Below are 21,872 nucleotides of genomic sequence, written 5' to 3'. Positions count from 1 at the left end.
TTAAATTATATCTCAGCAAAATTGATTTTGAGATGTCTTTTAAATACAACCAAAAAATATATAACAAGTAGTTTTTGTTGTTAGTTGATTGATTATAAGGAAGATGCTTATCAACTAGCCTGGACTGCTAAATATAAGAATTTAATTAAAGAGAAGCTTGACCATGTAAAAATTGCTAAAACACTGGAATAGATCTTATAGGAATAAGATAAATGAGATGCAGTTCCAGCTCTCAAAGATTGTAAAATTTATGAAGATGAGGTAAGGGATTTCAGAAATATGAAAAGTATACAGACAAGTGTTGATGTTGAGAGAAAGTATAAAAGGTTAAACACATCCAGCCTTTCTCAGCCCAGAGAATTAAACCCTACTAATGTGATTTCTGTGACTGTTTTCTCAGTTCTCCCAAGGATGACATAGCAAATACCATTTTAGATTCTTAGAAGAGAAGTGAATTTATTATATACAGTGGATGCCTTTGGGTATTAGGGCTTAATTTCCTCACAGAACCCATTGAACAAAGCTAGACTGAAGCCATACTAAGTTAAAAAATCTGCTGTTCTACTTCTTAAAAGCTGTGTAGCTGGACAAGTGATTCCACCTCTCATTGCCTCACTGTAAAATGGAGATAGTAGTAGAGAGAGCGATTGAGTGGAATAAACTTGAGTTAATACACGTAAAGCACTTAACACCATGCATAAATATAGTGCTGTAAAATGTAAGTGGCATATAAACAGTAACAACTAGCATCATCATCTTCATTATTGTCATCACATGGCGTGCTGAGTCCTCTGATGACAGGTATCATGAGTGTTCAGAGTATGCAGAGGAACAGACCTGACTCTCAGGCGTGGAGAGAGACATCTGGAAAGCTTCTGAAAGAGACTGATACTGGAACTAGTTCTTGAAGATTAAGTACAGTTTCCATGGGCAGAGATAGGGAATAGGGAAATCTAGGAAGAAAAAACTTGTGCAAAAACAAGGACAGTACAGAGTGTATTAGGGAATACCAAGTAGTTCGAATTAGCTGAAGCATAGGGAAAAGGTAGGGAGTTAATAACGCTAGTCAGGAAGGTGGAAGACAAAGCACTGATGGCTTTGAATGCCAAGCTAGGAAGGGTGGACTGACTTAGGTAGACAGAGGAGAGGCATGGAAGAGGTTTGGTCAGTTGAGTGGCGTTTGTTTATTCATAGAGGCAGCATTAATTAAGCAGTCATAGCATCCAAGGCATTGGGACTGCAGAGATAAATAAGATAGCTTGGCATAGTTTTTAAGTACATTGTCCAGAGCTGGACCAACCTGAGGTCTAGGCTAACCCATTACTCGCTGTTGTAGGTTTTGGGTTTTTGTTTGTTTGTTAATCTTTGTTTTTCCACCTGGCGAAAGCCTGTCTTCAAATTAGATGATTTAGTCTTAAGTATAGTATATAATCTTAAAATCAAGGATATCTGAACTCCAGAAAGAAAACTCATTTAGGCACTTTGGGAGGCTGCAGCAGGAGGATTGCTTGAGTCCAGGAGTTCAAGACCAGCCTAAGCAACATAGCAAGACCTTGTCTCTACTGAAAAACAAGATTAACTGGGCATGGTGGCATGAGCCTGTAGACCCAGCTACTGGGGAGGTTGAAAAGGGAAGATTGCTTGAAAAGTCGAGGGTGCAGTGAGTAATAATTGCACCACTGTACTCCAGCCTGAACAACAGAATAAGTCTCTATCTTTAAAAAAAAAGAAAAGAAAAGAAAAGAAAACTCATTTAGAAACTGCTATTTAGAAAGCAAGAAGTACATGAACCAGAGGTAAGGTGTGTGCATGTGTATATGTGCACCGGTGGGTGTTTAGAGTTAATAGTTGATGCCAGTACACAGTTTGAAATTATTAAGAGAGATGGTGCAGAAATGGAAAGTCCAAATCTTAGGAGATTAGAAAAGAGGAGTTGAGGGAAAATGCAAATATCTTGGTAGGCACAAAGGATCCTAGTGGAGAGGTATAGTACATTGATCACAGTTTTGTAAGTAGGCGGGAGGGATTACAGACCTAAACAAATTGTCTGGATTCCCTATGGCAAGAAAAAAATTTACTTCTTCCTCAAAGATGGAAGGAAGGATGGGAGTGGGAACGTGTTGTAGAATTTATGTCTGAAGATCTCAATATTGGTAGCGAATCTAGGGGCCCAGGTTACTTGGTGAGAAAGCTGTGAGGATGGTAGCGTAGTGTAATCTTGAGGAAAATGAAAATGCTTTATGGAACAGAGGTGCAGGAGATTCAAAGTCAGTAAGAGATGAAGGAAACATTTTGGAGTTTATATGAGGGCATGGCATAACTTCATACCAGATTTGGTAGTCATCTTGGCTCCTTAACTTCTCAAGCTGTGCTTTTGTTGTTCTCTACCTTTGCCGTAACTCCCAAGATAATAAAATAGGACAGTCAGTCAGATTAGGTAAACAAAGACAAATGCTTAATTCCCACTTTAAGAGAGTGTTGTGTAAGCCAAGCAGTAGCATCTCCTCTCTCCATGTTTATACGGTGGACTAGTGTTTCACAAACTTAAGTAATATACAGACCTTTTAAAAACAGTTTTTAGATGATTAGTTTGACTTTTCAGTGTGTTGGGGGGCAGGGGATTTTTTTTGTATTTTTCCGGAGACAAGTTCTCACTTTGTCGACAAGGCTGGGGTACAGTGGCACCATCTCAGCTCACTGCAGCCTTGCCCCCTGGGCTCAAGTGATCCTCCCACCTTAGCCTCCCAAGTAGCTGGGACCAGAAGCGCATGCCACCACACCTGGCTAATTCTTTTGTAGAGATGGGGTTTTACCATGTTGCCCGGGCTGACCTTGAACTCTCAAATTCAAGAAATCTACCCACCTTCACCGCCCAAAGTGCAGGGATTACAGGCATGAGCCACCGCGCCAGCCAGATGACTTAATTTTTGTTAATATAACATTGCTGAATTATGTACAATTATAAATGAATGAAGTATAAACTCCTTGTACTTAGTAGCACTTATACAATGACAAAACTGAAACACTTTGCATATTAATTATAGAAATCCACAATGCTAATGAAATTCAAATCAATATTAACTTGCTGTGACATGATGCATTTTTACATAAATGTGATTGCTGCTTGACACCTGACAGTGGTCCTTACTGCTCTAGCACTGGTTTATGCTATCATGACTCATAGATCCCATTCCTTTTCTCTGTTCAAACTATTACAGTCTGGCTATCTTTTTGCCTTCTCTGGGCTCAAACATGTCATTCTCACAATGTCTGATTTTGTTACTGTATGACAACACTTGACTATAAAATACTCATCCAGGTGATCAAGGAGATTTTTTTTTCCAGGTTAACAAAATGAAAACAAATTGCATACATTTCCATAAGGAGTTCATGAATACCCAAGAATACATCTTTGGACTCGGGAAATTTATGTCCTAGTGCTTGTTCTACCAAATCCTGAGACTCTGTGATTGACTGCTTGACTGAGATTAGTCGTTTGTGGGCAGGGGATAAGCAAGGAGCAATGGCAGAATATCAAGACATTGAAAGACTTTAGTGGTTGAAATAGTTTATCCTAGACTTAAAACTAAGTCTCAAGAGGATGCAAGTAGGGCATGAACTAGTAGTCTGGGGAGTGGTCAGAGGACTAGACTGAAGTCGATGAGTAGCAAGCAGTGCTAGTCAGCGTGGTCCATGTGCTGTGCCATCCTACAGGCTTTTTGTTATTCTCCTGTGAGGTAACTTGAGAAATTGGGAGTGTTTAGAAACTTTGACGGCAGCACGACACTGGTGAGATGCTCAAGTGCTTGCTTAGTGGATTCCTCTTGTTCAACAGAGAGCAGATTAGTCTGGTTATTACCAAACTAATGTGACCCAGTATACTAGCAATGCATGGTGGGACCACATATTGATCTACAGCAGATTGGAAGTTTTAAAATATTTCTCTTAACCACAGATAATTACAGAAGCACTAGTATAAAGAACATTCTAATAAAAGCAAAAGAATGGAAAAGAGGAGAAAGTGGCAGTCAGAAATTGTTAAAAGCTATAGACTGTATTCTTTAAGATACAGAGATTGTGTCCCACATACACCTAACATGTCCCCAGTGCATAGAATGATCTTAGTAAATGCACATTGGCCCTCAGTGAGTTACATTAATGAGGTCTAGACATATTTGTATCAATGAGGTGATGAAATGACATTAAAAGTCTTTCAGATATCCATAGCTAGGGAAGTTATCTCAGAATTTGAGGAAGACTGATCATATCATCTGAGGAAAGCTCTTTGTTGTAAATCTTGTAGCCAGTTGTATTTATGTAGGTAACTATAAAGCTTAGAAATGGAGAAAGGATTTGAATGACTTTTTCTAAGTTGATAAAAGTATGTTCTGTCATTTCTTGATGACTCATGCTAACAATTTGAGCAGGAAGAGACAAATGGCCCCAGTCTCTTACACAAGTGTAGTCAGAACACTTGTGTTGCACACTGCTGCCATCATGTGAACGGCTGTCTGAGGAGCCACACAAGCTGTCCTCTGCCCATGCTGCCATTCCCTTGTCCCACACAGTCCTCTCCCTCAGTCCGAGCACAGGCCAGTCAGGAGACCATGCATGGGGAAATTCCAACCCCGAAAAACCTTCACTGCCTTTCATGTCCTCAGAGAGGGTGAAGCAAACCCGGCGGTGAGGTAGGTGCCACATGTGCTGGTGTGCCGGTCTGTTCCGGGGTGGGGGACAACAAGCACAAATGACAAACCAGTGATCAGACTGTTTTGCCCTGTTGTGGTGTTCACTTCTGCTGCAGTACTTAACTGTGAAACATGGATGTTTTCCTTCAAAATCTTATTACCCTAGAAAGGTCAGAAAAATGTATCCTTCCTTATGAAACAGCGGTTTTCATAGGGGCTAATTTGCTAATCTGTTTACATCTGAAGTACTGTATGTTCAGTATATATATTTAAAGTGATAAAATGAAGGACTTTTTCAATATATATTTTAAAAGTGATAACTGTAAAGAGCTTTTAATACATGCTATCTGATTTGAGAGATAACACTCTTTAATTGTTCTTTGTTTAAAAAAAAATTTAAATTAAAAGTTGGAATTTTACCATAACCATTTAGTAACGATCTAAAGGTATAGTATTTTACAGTGGTGTTTATAAAGTTAAAAGGAAGAAAAATATGGATCAAACATGTATTTTACTAAAAATATGGTAACATTAGGAAAAAAAATTTACGTGTACCCTAGACTGAAATTTTCCTTCCTAAATACATCCAATCTCGTTATCTATGTAGATTTTGTAATACTCTGACTCAGCCTTTACGAAGGAAGTTGCAAAGTTTACTATTATTCACTTGAGTGAATAGCTGCTGAGGATCTATTACCAAGTACTGAGACACAGAAGATGAAAAGAAAAGGTCATCTTTACTCAATCTTTGTGTCAAGAATGCTACCAGAAAAGTATGCCTCAGTATTTACCCGTCTCTTTGCATTTGTTACTAATTATTTTATTCATTACTCTTGAATGTTTTTACATTGTGAAACATTGCCCAGTTGAAAATATTATCAGGTTTTTTCATAGTGAAGTACAGTATCATCACAGCAATACTCTTTTTATCAGTAGTTTTATAAGCATATATTAACTCTGCCAAGTTTTTGTGTAAGTCCCTGGAGCTGCATTTGTTTGTATTCTGATTCCCTGAAGACTTTCTTGGATTGTTCCTATTCTCTAAGCCATACAGTTTTTCTCACACTTATTAAATATCTGCTTGGGGTGGTGGGAAAATGGACTTGATTTATGGTCATGTCTTTCATACTAAAACAGCTCTTTTTCAGTGTGCATACAAACATACACTATGGAAGCAGATTTATCATAGCAGAAGTGACTTTCATCACATATTATTTGAAGTTAAATGTCACTCGTGACATTAGAGCCAAATGATAGTGAAGATGATGTACCATATCTAGTAAGGAACAAGGGCAAACCTACTGGAAAGCAATTCAGGTGACAGTGGTGTGGGCTTCTTCTACTGAGGGATACTGCAGGTCTCCTCCATCTCTCCCTAATTCATCCGAAAAGGCATTGTGTGGGGCTGAGCTGGGCAGCTGCCCTGTGGGAGAGGGGGAGGCAGGCCAGTATAGGGTGAAGAGGCTTCTGCACAGTTTTAGCCACGGCAGTGGTAGTGGTGATGTATACAAGCTGTCCATGAGTGGAGGGGCAGAAGCTATGGGAGACAGGTTTCTTCCTGTAGGAGAAGGGGCCACAAATACAGAAAAAAAAAAAAAAAAGTGAACCTGTGGCACTGGAATGGAATTGAAGGCATTGGGATGAACTCATGGTTTTCAATACATATAAATAAATACAGACATATGTACTTAAATATAGATGTATATTTACATCCGTTCATATATAGAGATATAAATGTTATGTAGATGTGTGTGTATACATCCGTATACATATAAACTCAGACATGTTCCCCAGCTCCGTCTGCAGAGAAGGCCTGGGAACAGTGACCCCCTTGCGGCAGTGAGCACACCTAGCATTCAGACCTTGGGTTCTAAACAAGGCAGGGAAAAAGTACAAGATGAGCCTGGGACATCTTGTGCCAGGGAGTAAGAAGATAAGAAACTGCTCAAAGAATGATAGAATTGTGACAGTAAGGAACTGTGGGAGTTCCCACTAGCCAAATCTGGGACAATTTGGGCATCAAAATAAATAATGAAAGTCACAGATTATAAGCTATTGCATGAAATAGGAGACTGTAAATAGGGAACATAAACCATGTGAAGAGAATTTTTTTTTTCTTATAGCAGGATGTGCCACTAATAAATGAAGAGGGAATGATGGATTTTTCAAATTCACCATTTGGCAACCATCATGGTGATAAATAATTTAGCCAAGTACACCAATGACTTGTTCTCAAAGCACCTTCCTACGGAATAATTATATACAAAAGGAATAATTTCGCCATGGAGAAATCTGGCCAGTACCAAGATGTCAAAATGAACATCATCAGTTTTGAGACCTTTACTGCATATACTTGAATTTGTGTATTATCTGATAGGATGCAAATATTGCATCATTATTTCTGGGGTATTCCTGTTGAAAATGCATTACCAGAACCTTCCTAAGGACACAACAGACAGACTCAAATTGAGGATAATACTACAAAATAACTGGCCTGTAATCATCAAAATTCAAGGAAAGATAAGTGAAGAAAGACTGAGAGAATGTTAGAGATGGACAAAAACTAAAGAGACTTAAGAACTCAATGCCATATGTGATCCTGGTTTGGATCCTTTTACTATACATGATATTGTTGGGACAATTGGTGGAATTTGAATGCGGATATATCAATGTTAATTTGTTTCCTCTTTTTATGTGTTTGCTTTTTTTCTTATCAATGTTTAATTTGATATATCTATACTGACTAAGCAATCATCAATATCATTTTGATATTGATGATTATATTTTGGTTCTGTAAGAGAATATCCTTGTTTGTAGGAATTACACACTAGAACACTTAGGGTAAAGAAGTATCATGTTAGAACCTATTCAGAGATGATTCTGGGGGAAATGCTCTGTAAATTCGAAATTATTTCAAAACAAAATTTTAAATAACTAAATGTTCTTTCAGGTGCGTTCACCACTAGAGAAATTACTTTCTTTGAGAACTACAAAGACACAACTTTTGATATAAACCTATAGCAGAATAATGTGTTTTCTTGTTGGGATTTTGATATCTACTAGATATAAAAATAAGCATGCAGAGGTTTCTTAAAAGATAGCTTTTTAAAAACCCATTTAATACACACTGAAGATACATACACACACAGATATGGTAAAGAATTTTAAAGTGGCTGGTGTAGTTGTGCATCTACTCAGATTTATAGGCTTGTGGTCTAAAAACAGTTGGGCATTTTTCAGAATTTAAAAGCAACATCCTGAAATTTAAAAAAAAAAATGTTGGAGTTTATTGTTTTTGTTGTTCTTTTTGCAAAGTAATTAAGCATGTAGGCCCTGGAGCCAAGCTGCTTGCTTTGGAATCCTGGCCACCACTTATAAGATATGCCACCTCTGACAAAGTATTTGATTTTCTTTTTTTGAGATGGAGTCTCACTCTGTGGCTCAGGCTGGAGTGCAGTGGCACAGTCTCAGCTCACTGTAACCTCTGCCTCCCGGGTTCAAGTGATTGTCTTGTGTCAGCCTCCCGAGCAGCTGGGATTATAGGTATGTGCTACCATGTCCAGCTTATTTTTGTATCTTTAGTAGAGATGGGGTTTTGCCATTTTGGCCAGGCTGGTCTCAAACTCCTGACCTCAAGTCATTCGCCCACCTCGGCCTACCAAAATGCTGGGATTATAGGCATGACCCACCACTGATTTTTTTAAGCCTGCATTTTCCCATGTGTAGATTGGGAAAATAATGTTGAACTCACAAGTCTTGCAATAGGATAAATGAGATAATATAGTCTGTAGCATACAGTGAGCACTAAATAAAGTTGGCTGCTATTATTATTTCATGAGTAATTAAAATGCTTTCATAAAATCATTTTAGTATGATTATGTTGGCTTGCTTTTCTCTCAGCAGGAGTAAAATTACTAGGGGACCATCAAAGTCATGGCTTCTGCTGTTAAGCCTGTCTCAAGATGAAATTAAAATCTGGAGCTGGAGCATATTCTAGAAGACAGAAAGCAGGGCAAGGCCACAGACAGACCTGGGCTTTGGAGAACTAAGACTGGTTAAATTCCATACCTGCTACTTACAAGCTTTGTGACTTGAGCCTTGGCGTGTAAAATGTCTGTAACGTACACAAATAATCATAGCGACCACACGGATTGTGGAGGGTTAAATTAGATAAACTTTGCAAAACATCTAATTAAGTGACCCACCTAAAGAATGTCCTCAAAGAACTATGGTTATTTTTATTACTCCTTTAAAAGTGCAGGAGTAGTTTCTTTAGAGGAATACAAGCGTTGGGGTCAGAGATAGTAACAGAACATTTGAGGGCATTTTTGAGAGTGTGATAAGCTTTGTTCCTGCTAAGGTTTGGACTGCCAAGGATGGACTTAAATTGCTTCAGAAGGAATTTCAGTTGACAAGAAGCATGTCCTGTGAGATGCTGAAAAAGGATAGATAGCAATCTTTCTAGAACAATATGGGTTTAGTGCATACCAGCCTTGGAACCAGGGACAAAGGACAGATTACTTCATCCAGTCCCACCTGTGTTTAAGTGGTGGAAAGAATATTGGTTTTTCTGTCTGTAAACATGTAAGCCTTTATCCCACAGGAGGGTCTCATCAGGTGCACGATTAAAATGTGTCTGTATATTTTCTTTTAAAGAGAAAATGTGCTTCCTTTAGAGAACTTATTTAGTTGCTCATCTAAAATTAGTGACTCTTAGTTATTGACCCAGGACTTCTTTAGAATTCTGGGTATTATTAAAGGAAGTTTTCCTGATACACTGTCTTCTGCTTTAATTCATTCACTCAACCATGCTGCAAATGTTTATTGAGAACACCTAATATTCCAAGCACTCTGCTAGAAGTTATTTTAAAAAAAAAAAAAGTGGACAAAACAGAACCTCATAACAGTATTCACAGTCTACTGCTCTTATAACCTCTCATGGGTTTTATGGGAACTCTTTGCAAAGGAACACACTTTGAACCATTTTTTTAAAAATCAGATTATTTTGGCTACAGAGATATATATCTGGAGTATTTGGAGACAGGCTTATCTCCACATTTGCCTGGAATTCCTGTATCTAGAGAGTTCCTTCCAGCAGTGTCCCTATACACAGTGAACAGCAGCCTGTGACTTGCAGGAGAGGTGCCCATCCTTGATAGCTCATGAAAAATTAAACTTGGGCTGGTCGTTGGTTTACTCTGTTATGAAATAGAAGCTTGCAGTGTTGCCACTTTTAATGCATGGGAGGAGAATTTTCCTTAAAAAAAAATCATGGCGATGTTAACTCTCCCAGCCGACTAGCGGCACTAAGGAAAACTGCTGCTTGAGTCTGAATTGCCAAAGGAAGAAAGCTGCAATTACAGTACATTTCCCTATTACAAAGAGCATCGGCTTTGCCAGGAAGAGCCATATGCAGCACAAAGCACACCACAAAAGAACTTTGGTAGTGAAATGACTCTGTCTTCATTCACATATGCTGGTAGCATGTTTATTCAGTGTGTGCCTCTGCGGAGATAAGAGCCGCTTCCTTTAGATGCCCTAGACTGCCGTTTGTGTAGCTGGAGAACTTAATGAGTAATGGATGTGCTTGTCTGGCCAGTATAAAGTATTTCCACAGCCTGTGGCTGTGTTTATAGAGAGCGGGAGAGAGACCACAGGCAGCAATTTGTCTTCTTTGGTATCAGCAAAGTCTTCTCTTTTAACAACTAGAAGATTTATTTTTAACTGCTTGACTCAGTGTTTGTCAGATGATTCGGACCATCAAACTGCAGATTGAAGTCCCCAGCGCGGGGGAAGCTGGAATGGCAAGGGAAAGGGGGCTGGCTGGGAAAAGGGGTGGGATTTTAGAATCGTGCCTGTGTGGCTCTGCCTCCCGATGTGGGAGAGAGTTAAGGGCTTCCAGCGGCATGAGTGTATTTGCGGGTCAAGCTGGGAACTAAAGGGTAATGGCTGCCTTCAACTGCTTAAAGACATAATTGGCCAGTGATTGGGGTATTGTGGGGAGCAACCAGGGACCCAGGGACCAGAGTGTTCTGAGCACCACACTTCGCTCTTCTGCAAATTAAGCTTTTCTCCTGCTTGATGCTGCCTGTCTCCAGAAGCCTCTCACCATGATCGATAGCTCCAAGAAGCAGCAACAGGGCTTCCCAGAGATTTTAACTGCTGGGGATTTTGAACCATTAAAAGAAAAGGAATGCCTTGAGGGGAGCAACCAGAAAAGTCTCAAGGAAGGTCAGTCTGTCTGTGGACAGGGGCAAAACTGCCAAATTCATATTCTGGTCAGCCAGCTGAGCGTGTCTTGTCTGTTACCATGCCGTGTGTCTGCTCTCTCTGTTCACTCATGTACCTTACACGTTCTAAGTTCTTTGAAATGAAAGCTTAATGCTGTTCTGGGTAGCTGTTACTAAAAATTCATTAGCTGATGGAATTGTAGGGCTTTTGCAGTAATTAAATACAGTAAGGGTACTTGTACAGCCTGTCCTCATTTTAGTAAAATCTTCCCAGGTTCATTTTGTATATTTTCTTCCTTTTTTTTTTCTCTTCCCTCTCTCTTTTCGGAGAGGCCATTTCCTTTTCTGTGTTAGTGAGAACACTGCTTCTTTTAGGTTTCCAAACACATAATTCCAGCAAAATTCATTTTTTCAGTTAAGATGCTCATGATTTTTACTGTTTAAAACCAGGAAGGTAGCTAGCTCTTAAATCCTACAATGATAGGTTAATTGGTTGTAATGCGCATAGCATCGTTTTAGTTTTGTTTTAAAAAGCACATTGCATAGCTTCATTTTGTTTTGTAACAAAGCAAGCAAAGAATAAGCTTGAGAATAAAAACGGTCGATTATTATTGTTAGTAAACACTGCACAGGCACCTTACTGATTGATTTAAGGAAAGAGCCAAACGTGTGGGCATTGCTGTCCTCTGTCCTGGCATACGGAAGCATGGCAAGACTGGTACACAGCTTGCCTTCCTGTAGCCAGTGTTGAAGAAATTCAGGGTCTACAGAGAGTAAGTTTTCCTGAATTTGAGACATGAGGGTCACTCTTCTCAATGCTTGTTTAATTTGAAAATTGGTTTCCTAGTCATTTTGGGAAGCAAAAAAACCCACAACAACCCTTTTTCAGCTGCTGCCATCAGCCACCCCCTCGCCTCCCCGCTCGCTCTTGCCTGTCTTATAGAGACCCAGAGAGTAAATGTACACTTAATTGGCCTAACTAGTGCTTTGAGCTTCTTCTAAAAGATAAGAAGAAGAAACAAGAGTTAGACTTGCTGGAGTTGAACTACTTTTGTGTATGGGTAGGAAGAACTCCTAGGTCGAAATAAATGACACACAATGAAGTATAAATAGCTGTTGCTAGGAACCAAACAATGGAGTTGCCTCTGCTTGTGCACAGCATGTCTTACTGTTGATTTTTATAAAAATCAATGCCAGTGGAATTTTGAGGATGCATTTCTGGAGACTCATTGAAGGGAACTTAAATTTCTTAAATCATTAATTTTTTAAAAGTTTGAGAATTATCTATCATTTAAGTCAAGTTCAAGTGTCAAGCTCCTAATAATACTATAAATTTAAAACATTTTTGTGTACTTGAAAAACTAGGAAAGTAGATGAAAACGGAATAGTAGAAATAAAAAGATGTCACAACAGCAAAGGGATTAAGGCACATAGAAAGCAAGGATTAAAAATATAAAAACAGAGTAAGGGAATCATCAACAGGAACCACAAAATAGAGTTGAGACAATTACATAATGTACAGATTCTTTCCATAACAATTCTGACCATGCTTTCGATTTATACAGGTGCAATAGTACAATGGCAAAACAGCATAGACCCTGGAGTGAGAAATACTTGAATTCAAATCCTACATTCACCATTTACCAGGTTTGTGATCCTGGACAAGCTTACTGCTCTGAGCTTTGACTTCCTCGTTTGTACAATGAGGAGAAATAATACCTACTTCATAGTGATTTTATAAGATGCCTCATTAATGCCAGTTTCTCATCTCTCTTCTTGCTTTTTTCATATTTCTTTTTCCTTCTATTTAAAATTTAAATTTTAAAATCCTGCATATATTTACAAAATACAAGTATTATATATCTTATTGTTTTGTTAAATTCATTGATATAAAGAGGTAGAGGTGAGAAACTTTAAAACACTCCACAGAAATAATCGAATGATAAAATTAATGTCTCACTGTAGTTGCATTGAACTGGGTTTTGCTTTATATTTCAACAGACTAAATATTTCTACTCATTTAATAGATTCTACTCATCTAATAGGGTTGAAGCTAAAATAACATATATAGACATTAAGGGCGATTTGCTGCCTCAAAGTTAGTGACATTGAAAGGATTAGATCTGGATTTAATTAGAATGGAAAAAATAAAAATGATAGGCACTTTTAAAATTTGGAGTCATATAAAAATAACTCGGTTGTCTTTGCAAAATTGAACTCCCAAAATTCAGTATATCACTGATCCTGCCTGCAGATGAACAACAATGTTTAGCTCATCAGATTTGTAGAATTTAACTTTGGGACAAGCTCCTGGTTAACTTCATCGGCTTTTAAGTATTGGGTCCTGCATCGTTTACATGAATCCATGGAAGTTGATTGAGATGGCAGCAGTTGTTCAAATGCTTTTGGTTAACTTTTTACTCTAAGATACCCTGGAGTCGAATTAGATCTGTGCTGTTTTGTCAAAAGAGACAAATATATAAATGACTATTAATAATATCCCTAATAGTTTATACCTCATGTTTTAAAGGACACTGATTAAAAATATTTATCATATTTTATATCAACAGTGGTTTTCTACTCATTTTTGAAAAACTTGTTTTGGGGTTGTTTGAAAGAGCAACCTTTAGAATTTTTTTAATGTCTGAATTATAAGTTTCTGGGTAATGAAGGAGGGATAAATTTGGATTCATTTAATTTTTTAATCACATAGACACAAGCTTGGGCTCTCATATTTCTGATATGTGTCTATTCTCAGGGCTTGGAAGGCTACTCTGCTTCTCAAGTAGTTGCTTGCTTGCTTCCTTATATTGGGATGTTTTAGAATCTTGTAATTGTTGACAGTGCTAGTTGGCTGAAATTATTATGAGGGGAAAACAGCCTTTATTAGCAAACACTGTAGGATTCAAGAATTGATGGAATGCCTTAACAAGAAAATTTAGCAATACCTTTTGAAAATTTAAAAGAGGAAAAAGGTTCTAACTGCTGACCACCTGTGAATAGTTGTCATCACACAGAGAATTGTTTGGATAATAAAGCATATCATCTCACAGCTTTGTTGATGCTTATATAAGCTTTTTGATAAATACCAACCAGTGTATGTGGTTGGAGAATTTAATTATTTTCTCCTGTAGGAGAGAACAGCAATAAATGTCATGAATTCCCCTGAACAAATTCAAAACAGAAAATTCTCCTTAGACTAGTTTCTTTTGTCAAAGCAGCAGTAGGAAATCTCAACTTTTAACTTGTCTACAAACGGCTTCAAATATTCTCTAATTACACTCAACATACATGAGCTTTTAATTTCTGGATCTACAACTAAGAAGAGTATTACAAACCATTCTGACATGACAACTGAAGAATTGATAATTATGAATTTTCAGGGAAAAAATCAAATAAATTGAGATGATTTAATTCAGATAAGTGTTTTAACCTGAGTCATTATTGAGATAAGTGAATCATAATTCTAATGCTACTAGCTAGTTATGTTCCATATTTATTATAGGCAAATAGATTTTAAGAGGAAAAAATGATATTTGATATAAAGGACTCTCTAATGGTAAAAAATAAGATAATACAGAAAGAAAACTGAGTTATGTGTTAATTGCTTTGACTAAAACTGCCCTAACAGTCAACCCCCAATCGCAGTGTTTTAACCATTCAAAGTGCATTTCTTGCTCAAAACACAGTCCAGTGTGGGCAGGACAACTATCCTAGACAGCTGTCCTCCAAGAAGTGACCTGGGGACCTGGGCTTCTGTCATTGTGTGGTTCAACCATGAGTGTCAAGGGAGTGGGGAGGAGTTACAGACTTGGGGGGCCACATTTCCAGTTCTGCCACACACTGGCTAATAGCCAAGATGAAGTACATGAAAGCTTATGGTAGATGGCCCAGCCAGCAATGCAGTAAATTAACATACTGTACTGGGATGTGTCTGTGGTAGCTTTGAGAAGAAAATGAACATTTGTCTGAGATATTATGAATATTCCAACCTGGAAATACATCGAGATTAAATAAATCACTTTACCAAAGCACCAGAACTTTTTTAAATGAAGGAAATTATGCATACTCTACCTGTACTGTCCACTATCCATATATGGCTGCTTAAATTTAAAATAATTAAAATGAAATAAATTGTTTTAAAAATTGAGCTCCTCAGTCACATTAGTCACATTTCAACTACTCAGGAGCCACATGTGGCTAGTGGCTGCTGCATTGAACATTTCCATTTCTGCCCTCACAGAAAGCTCTGGACAACACTACTCAGTGCTTTGCTCCTCTCGCTCCAGCCTTGCAGGCCCTGTCTCTTAAAACCCAATTCCTGTGCCGTTTTTTAAAGAAAGGCACTTGATCCCATCAGCTAATGATAATTTCTTCTCTCCTGTGTATTCCCAGTAACTGTATCTGTACTGTTCTATGGCATTTCACCTTATGCTCGTGTAATATACATCTGTGCTGTCTTTGCTATTAGCCCCATAGTATTTCTTGGGGAAAGAATTCTTGTCTGGCCTCTTTTTCCCCCTCATCCCCCAATGTCCTGCATCTCATAGACACATTATTATTATGCATAAGTATTTAAAGAGTATTATACCCTTCTCTGCCTTCTTAAACAGAATATAATAATTGGAATTATCACCTTCAGATATAATTTATAGTTCCATTATAAATTAATGGCTCACCCCAAATGTAATGCCATGGTGCCCCGAAGGCACTGTTAAGGTATGTAAGATTGTTGTCCATGCACAGAATGATTGCTGGATCATTACTAGATTACTCAAATGGTTATTTGTTGTTTGTTTGATTTTTAATCATCTGCCACTTCGGGGTGCTCTTCCTTTTCTGATTGCTGCTTCTAATCATCTTCAAAAATAAAATAAACAATTAAAATAAATGGTTAAAACGTACAGAAGGTGTTATAAGCACATGAATTTTGCAACATCTATTTTGATTTCTTTTGGAATGTCTTCTTTATTTTCTGCCAACATTCTACTAATTGCAAGTGTTATACAAGTGAGTTGCCACTAAATGTTTTTTAAAAGAGTGGGGCACGGTGGCTCACACCTATAATCCCAGCACTTGTGGGAGTCTGAGGCAGGAGGATCACTTGAGCCCAGGAGTTTAAGACCAGCCTGGGCAACATAGCAAAACTCCGACTCTACAAAAAAAAAAAAATTAGCCAGGTGTAGTGGCTCACGCCTGTGGGCTTACCTGCTTAGGAAGCTGAGATGCAGTAATCCCTTGAACTCAAGAGTTTGAGGCTGCAGTGAGCTGTGATCACGCCACTACACTCCAGCCTGGGCGACAGAACAAGACCTCTGTATCAAAAAGTAAATTTGAAAAGATATGAGATATGGTTCTTACACAACAGGAATGAACAAGTGAAAGATCTCTCTTCACAGACACTATTCAATATTTTTAAAAGGTGCATACTATTGAGATGAAGTTATGTAATTTTTTATTAGAAATAATTTTATTTAGCAAAGTTTGAGTGCTTTCACAAAGCACAATGCCAGTTACGTTAAACTTCTGTAAGCCCCTGCATCCAGGGAGCTGATAGCCTAAACGGTGAGAAACTAAATGATAATAGAAGTTAAAGCACAAACACATTCATGAGGTAACAGAAAAAAACTGTATACACTTTGGTCCAAATGAGCAAGCATTACAGATTGGGGGCTGGGCCTCTCTTGTGCTACAGACCTGCACAGCCATCTGCCTCCCTGATGTTTCCAGTGGGCCTTTTATTCCCTCCCACCAAACATTCTTCCAGGGTTCCCCATCTCAATAAACAGCACCTCTGTCCACCCAGTGGCTCCTGCCAGGAACCTAGTTGGGAGCAATTCTTGACACCTTCCTTGACGTCCTCAGAACCTGTCACCAAGTCCTGCCGCCAAAGCTGCCAATTCTACCTCAGAAATATTTCATCTGTCCACGGCACTGTATCACCACGGCCAACAGCCCTGTCCAGGTCCCCTTTACTCAGATCGCATATTTACGGGCATCTTTACTCCAGCAGAAAGAGCGCAGCCTCGCTGGCTTTCCCTCCCCCTACACACATTCTGGCCCCTTTCATTCCTTCATCCTCCACCAATGTCAGGAGTGATCATCGTATTACAATGGTCATAATACAATGGTTGGAGCATCGCTGCACTCCAACCTGGGCAAGAGTGAGACCCTGTCTCAAAAAAAAAAAAAAAAAAAAAAAAAGATCATGTAATCCTATTCTGTTGTGTCACTGGCTCACATCTTGTAATTGATTTCCATTGTACTTGGGATAAAATAAAAAATCCATGGGGTAAAAGACCCTGCCTATGTTTCCAGAAGCTGCTGGACTCCCTCTCCCTCATCTCTCATCTCTCTAGAATGCCTCCCCTCCCCAGCCCCTGGCCTGAACACTTGCAGCTCACCCTTTCAGTTTCACTTCAGATGTTGCCTTCTCACAGAGGCTCTTCAGTACCACTCCTCCCTCCTCAAACTGACTTAGATCCTTGTAGTCTTTGTATGTATCTATCACTATTATTTTATTCAATATCCCTCTCCCTCTCTAGACTGTAAGATCTATGAGGATGGTGCTAAGTCTATTTTGTTAACCACGGTGCTTGCACCTGCCGGCCCATGACATCTGCTGCTCACTTGGTAAATATTGTTTCACAGGAGGATGTTTATTTCCTGGGATAGAATAATCAGGAAAGTGTTCCTAGGGCTGCTGTGGTTATTCTGATTCCATCACCTAAAGGAAAAAAGCACATCAAAATTACCATTAAAACCATTTTAAAACCTACATTCAGCATCAGGATAGGCCTTGATTACTATTTCATCATATCAGTCTCACCTCATTAAGGTGATATAGTCCCTGCTTACAGTGGTTCAAGTTAGGATTTTTGACTTTATGATGGGTTTATCAAAGTATTAAATGCATTTTGACTTACAGTTTTTGACTTAAACCCATCGTAAGTGAAGGAGCATCTGTACTATCATAACACCAGTCTAATTTATTAAAAGCTTTCAGGAAAAAACATAGGTAAGTTTGAAACATTGGGTTTTCCATTGTTTCCTAAAGATAGCTTTATCAGGGTTTTTTAGCAGGCATCAGAATGGCAAAGAGAATCTCAACATTTCTTTGTGTCTTCCCAGTTGTATTAGTCAGCTTATACTGCAATAACAAAATACCATGGACTACATGGCTTAAACAGCAGAAGTCACTTTTCTCACAGTTCTGGAGGCTAGGAAGCCTGGTAGGGCCAGTTAATGGTAGTGGGTCTCTTCCTGGCTTGTAGCCTTCTTGCTGTGCATGCACAGGGAGAGGAAGAGGGAGGGTGAGCTCTCTAGTGTCTCTTCTCATGAAGACACTAACCCTGTCAGATCAGGGTCCCAACCTCATGACCTCATTTAACTTTACCTCTGAAAAGCCGTTTTTCCAAATGCAGTCACATTGGGGGTTAGGGCTTCCATGTAGGAATTTGAGAGGGATACAGTTCGGTCTATAACACCAGTGAACTCTTACTGATGTAAGAACTTTTTCTATTGGAATGTTAAGGTACAAGATTTCTTATAAAATAGAGATAGTGTGAGCAAAAGCACTGATGAGGTTAATTGGTACAGTGACGAAAACTTAATAGCATATTAGGAAATACTTCTTTTTGTATGCCTTTTTTTTTTTTTGAAAAATTATCCTGTGGAAAGACGAAATTTTCCTCCTTAATTCTGGCTCTGCTTCTCATTAGCTGTGTGATCTTGGATAAATGCTTAATTCCTCTGTAAAACTCAGTATTGGTACCCACCATGTAGGGTTGTTATGAGGATTAGATGTGGTGATAGCCATAAAGCTCCCAGGATGGAGTCTGACAAGCAATGAGCCCACATTAAAGCTCCGTTTGACCCACTTGGCCATCCTTTCCCAGTGAGGGGCAAAGTAAAACCAATTTCTAGGCTGCTGAACCAGGTGAATGCACACAGGCTGGCGATTTCCCAACTGAATACGATTTCTGAGGAGGTGCAAGTGTCCAGTCTGTGCATTCTACCATGCATGATCATCTGCTAGAGTTGCCCTATTTCTCGTTTATTTGAATCTAAACAGTAGAGCAAGTAGACTGTCTATCTTGGAGTTTAAACACCAAAAACATCCAAACATCAGAACTTTTCTCCACATACTACTGACATTGAAACATGTCATGAAACATGACATTCTAATACCAAAATAGTTGGCTCTTGTGCATGGCAAGGGATAATGTGGCAATCCTCCATGCTGCGCATAGCTGCTTGGTCCATCATTGTCTGGATCATCTCACACAGTTGCTATGATATTAGGATAACACACACGTTATGGCAGTTCTTAGTTGTCTTTATGTTTTGCTAGGCAAATTGCACGTGTGTGTATATATATACACAGGTATATCTACAAATGTGTATAAATATATTTGAGTGTGTGTTTGTATCAGCCCCATTCCTGAATCCACAAAATGGAAAGAAAAACCAAGATACTGAGTCTGGATCATCTGACTTCAACAGAGTAGTGTGTGCTTACTATTGTGGGAAAAATTGGAGGTAAACAATATTCCACTGTTTCCCTGTTTCGTTGTTAATTGTTCTTTTATTCAGAGGGCCCACCTTACGAATTTGTATTAAGAAACGTGAGAACATTCTATACAATGTACATTTTTCCATTATAGAGGGATTTAGAAGCAGAGCTTTAACTTATAGCGCTAGCTCTACCTATAGCTGCACACTGAAATTCTAAACCATGGTGGAGTGTAGAATTTTTTATTGCCCTAAAAATAAGAAAAATAAACATTATCTTCTTTGGGAACCATATGGATAAGGAATTTAGAACTTTAAGGATAGAACCAAGATGATCTTACAGGTTAAAAATGAATCGTTTGAAAAATCAAGTATTGTTTTAACCTCTGCATTGTTGGTGATCAGACAATTAAGTGGATGATTTTGCTTTTGAAGTGCCTGTTATTCGTGTTATACTTAACATTTATCCTACTGTGGACTTTATTTCTACTACTTTTTAACCAAATGAGATTTTTAAATGTAAATATTTGTAATATCTTTATGTGTATCTGTCGCAGGCTAATGTTATCTCTGCCATTCTGTACTAGGCCCCTGGCTTGACATCATACTGTCATATCACGAGAAGCATACTTTAAATTCATTCCAACTTTTGACAAAAAGGAGAAAGGAATTTGTGTGAAGGTATGATGAGTTTAAAGAAACATGCCCCATTTTTAGCAGTCTGTTTCCATGGCAACAGAAGCAGCAGCCAACCAGAGAGTTATCAAAGCTCCTGTAAATTTCCAAAGCTGAGTGTTGAAACATTGTCTTCCTGACCTCATGCTGCAGATTATTGTAGGAAACCTGAAGTGTATTAGTCTGGAATAATGGCGGTCCTGTTAGCATTTTAGTTTTTACTTTAATTTTGCTCTTTAATTTCTAAGGGAAGATAGATGCTACATTCTAGATTGTGGGACTTCCTTACAGGCAAGGGATGGTGGTTTAGAATTCCCAGGTCTATACCACCTGCCACTTCCCTTCTTTTCCAATTCTGTGTACTTAATAAGAATGCAGTAGACTTTCTCATGTTGAAATCAAAAGCAGTATTACCACTTGGTCTAGAGCCTTTTTCCAGACACTAATTTGAATAGTTTTTCAGTTAACTTGATGTTATTGCTCCCTTTTTCATCCGAAAATAGTCATAATATCAAAATTCCTGATGAAAATGCTGTTTGCTCTTTGTAGTGTCTGGGGTTGATATTTATGTGCACACTGTGGCGCTCTGCTTTTGTTTCAGACCGGAAGTGCTGGTGGAAGTTTGCTTGCTCAGTGCAGATAGCACAGCTTTTACAGAACAAACCACCGTTTTATTTCTGGCCTGTTTGCATTCCACTTTTTTAAATTCTTTGAAGAAGCACCTATTTTATAATTGGCAAATTAGCACCCTTGAAATATAACCCATAATTTGTGATATTCAGTTACTACTTTTTATCATCCATGAGAGTACGTTAGTGCTTTCTCTTCTTTTTTTGTTTTTCTTTTCTTTTTTTTTTTTGTTTTTTTTTTTTTTTTTTTGAGATGGAGTCTCACTCTGTTGCTGGAGTGCAGTGCCGTGATCTCGACTCACTACAACCTCCGCCTCCTGGGTTCAAGCGATCCCCACCCCACCTCCACCTCAGCATCCCAAGTAGCTGGGATTACAAGCGTGCGCCTCCACGCCTGGCTGATTTTTGTATTTTTAATAGCGGTTTCACCATATTGGCCAGACTGGTCTCGAACTCCTGACCTCAAGTGATCCACCTGCCTCAGCCTCCCAAAGTGCTGGGATTACAGGCATGAGCCATTGCGCCCGGCCAGTGCTTTTCTCTTCTTTAATGCAGCTTGAATTTCGCATTAATTCTAAGTGGAGAAATCTACCACTTTTTCATGCCCTTCTTTACTTTTTTGCTCATAGCTTCTCCTTTTTAGTCTTTTACCCTTCAGAACAACATAATTACATTTTGTCTTCATTCCTACCATCATCAGCAATTCAGAAATAACTCCAAACTCCAGATCCCCACAGTGAAGTCAAACAGTGTGCGTTTTGCCCCCATGATAATCACTTGCCCATAGAATATTATTTTGGTAATTTTTTCTTAAATGTGACATTGTATTCTGTTTCCTTAGAAAGTAGCAACTCAGTTATATGCTCTAAGTATACCATGCAAACTTGAGTAAAATAGGTTTATTAAACTTATATATATGGTAAGCATTGTGGAAGGTGCTAGAAATGTAAGGATGAGGTCTAGTAGGGCAAATAGAGGCAAAATATAGATATCTAGAGTGCAGTGTGATGGGGAATATATAATGTAGTTATTGTAGTTACTAAATTGTTAAAAGATGAAATCATTATCAGTGGTTAATGGAATTATGGTGGTGAGAGGGGCCAGCCAGGGGTGGGTAGGAAATAAGAGATGTGATT

The 21,872-nt window shown here is 38.6% G+C and overlaps 1 protein-coding gene across 14 annotated transcripts in view; it reads left to right on the top strand.

Moving 5' to 3' along the window:
• The window catches only part of MRTFB (myocardin related transcription factor B), a 205,945-nt gene that overhangs the window by 115,695 nt on the left and 68,378 nt on the right, over nucleotides 1-21,872 (top strand). The window contains exon 1 of one of the 14 annotated variants that reach the window (XM_033235706.1): nucleotides 10,562-10,919. The exons of the other annotated variants lie outside the window; for them this stretch is intronic. Coding sequence (XP_033091597.1) covers nucleotides 10,799-10,919 — 121 coding nt within the window. The 5' untranslated portion in view covers nucleotides 10,562-10,798. Of the gene's footprint in view, nucleotides 1-10,561; nucleotides 10,920-21,872 lie in introns of those variants that run through there. 14 annotated transcript variants of the gene reach the window in all.

The sequence above is a fragment of the Trachypithecus francoisi genome, unplaced genomic scaffold, assembly GCF_009764315.1.
Source record: "Trachypithecus francoisi isolate TF-2019V2 unplaced genomic scaffold, Tfra_2.0 Lachesis_group15, whole genome shotgun sequence".
Classification (NCBI taxonomy): domain Eukaryota; kingdom Metazoa; phylum Chordata; class Mammalia; order Primates; family Cercopithecidae; genus Trachypithecus; species Trachypithecus francoisi.
Note: the sequence above shows the minus strand (reverse complement) of the source record. Positions and strands in the feature narration are given on the sequence as shown.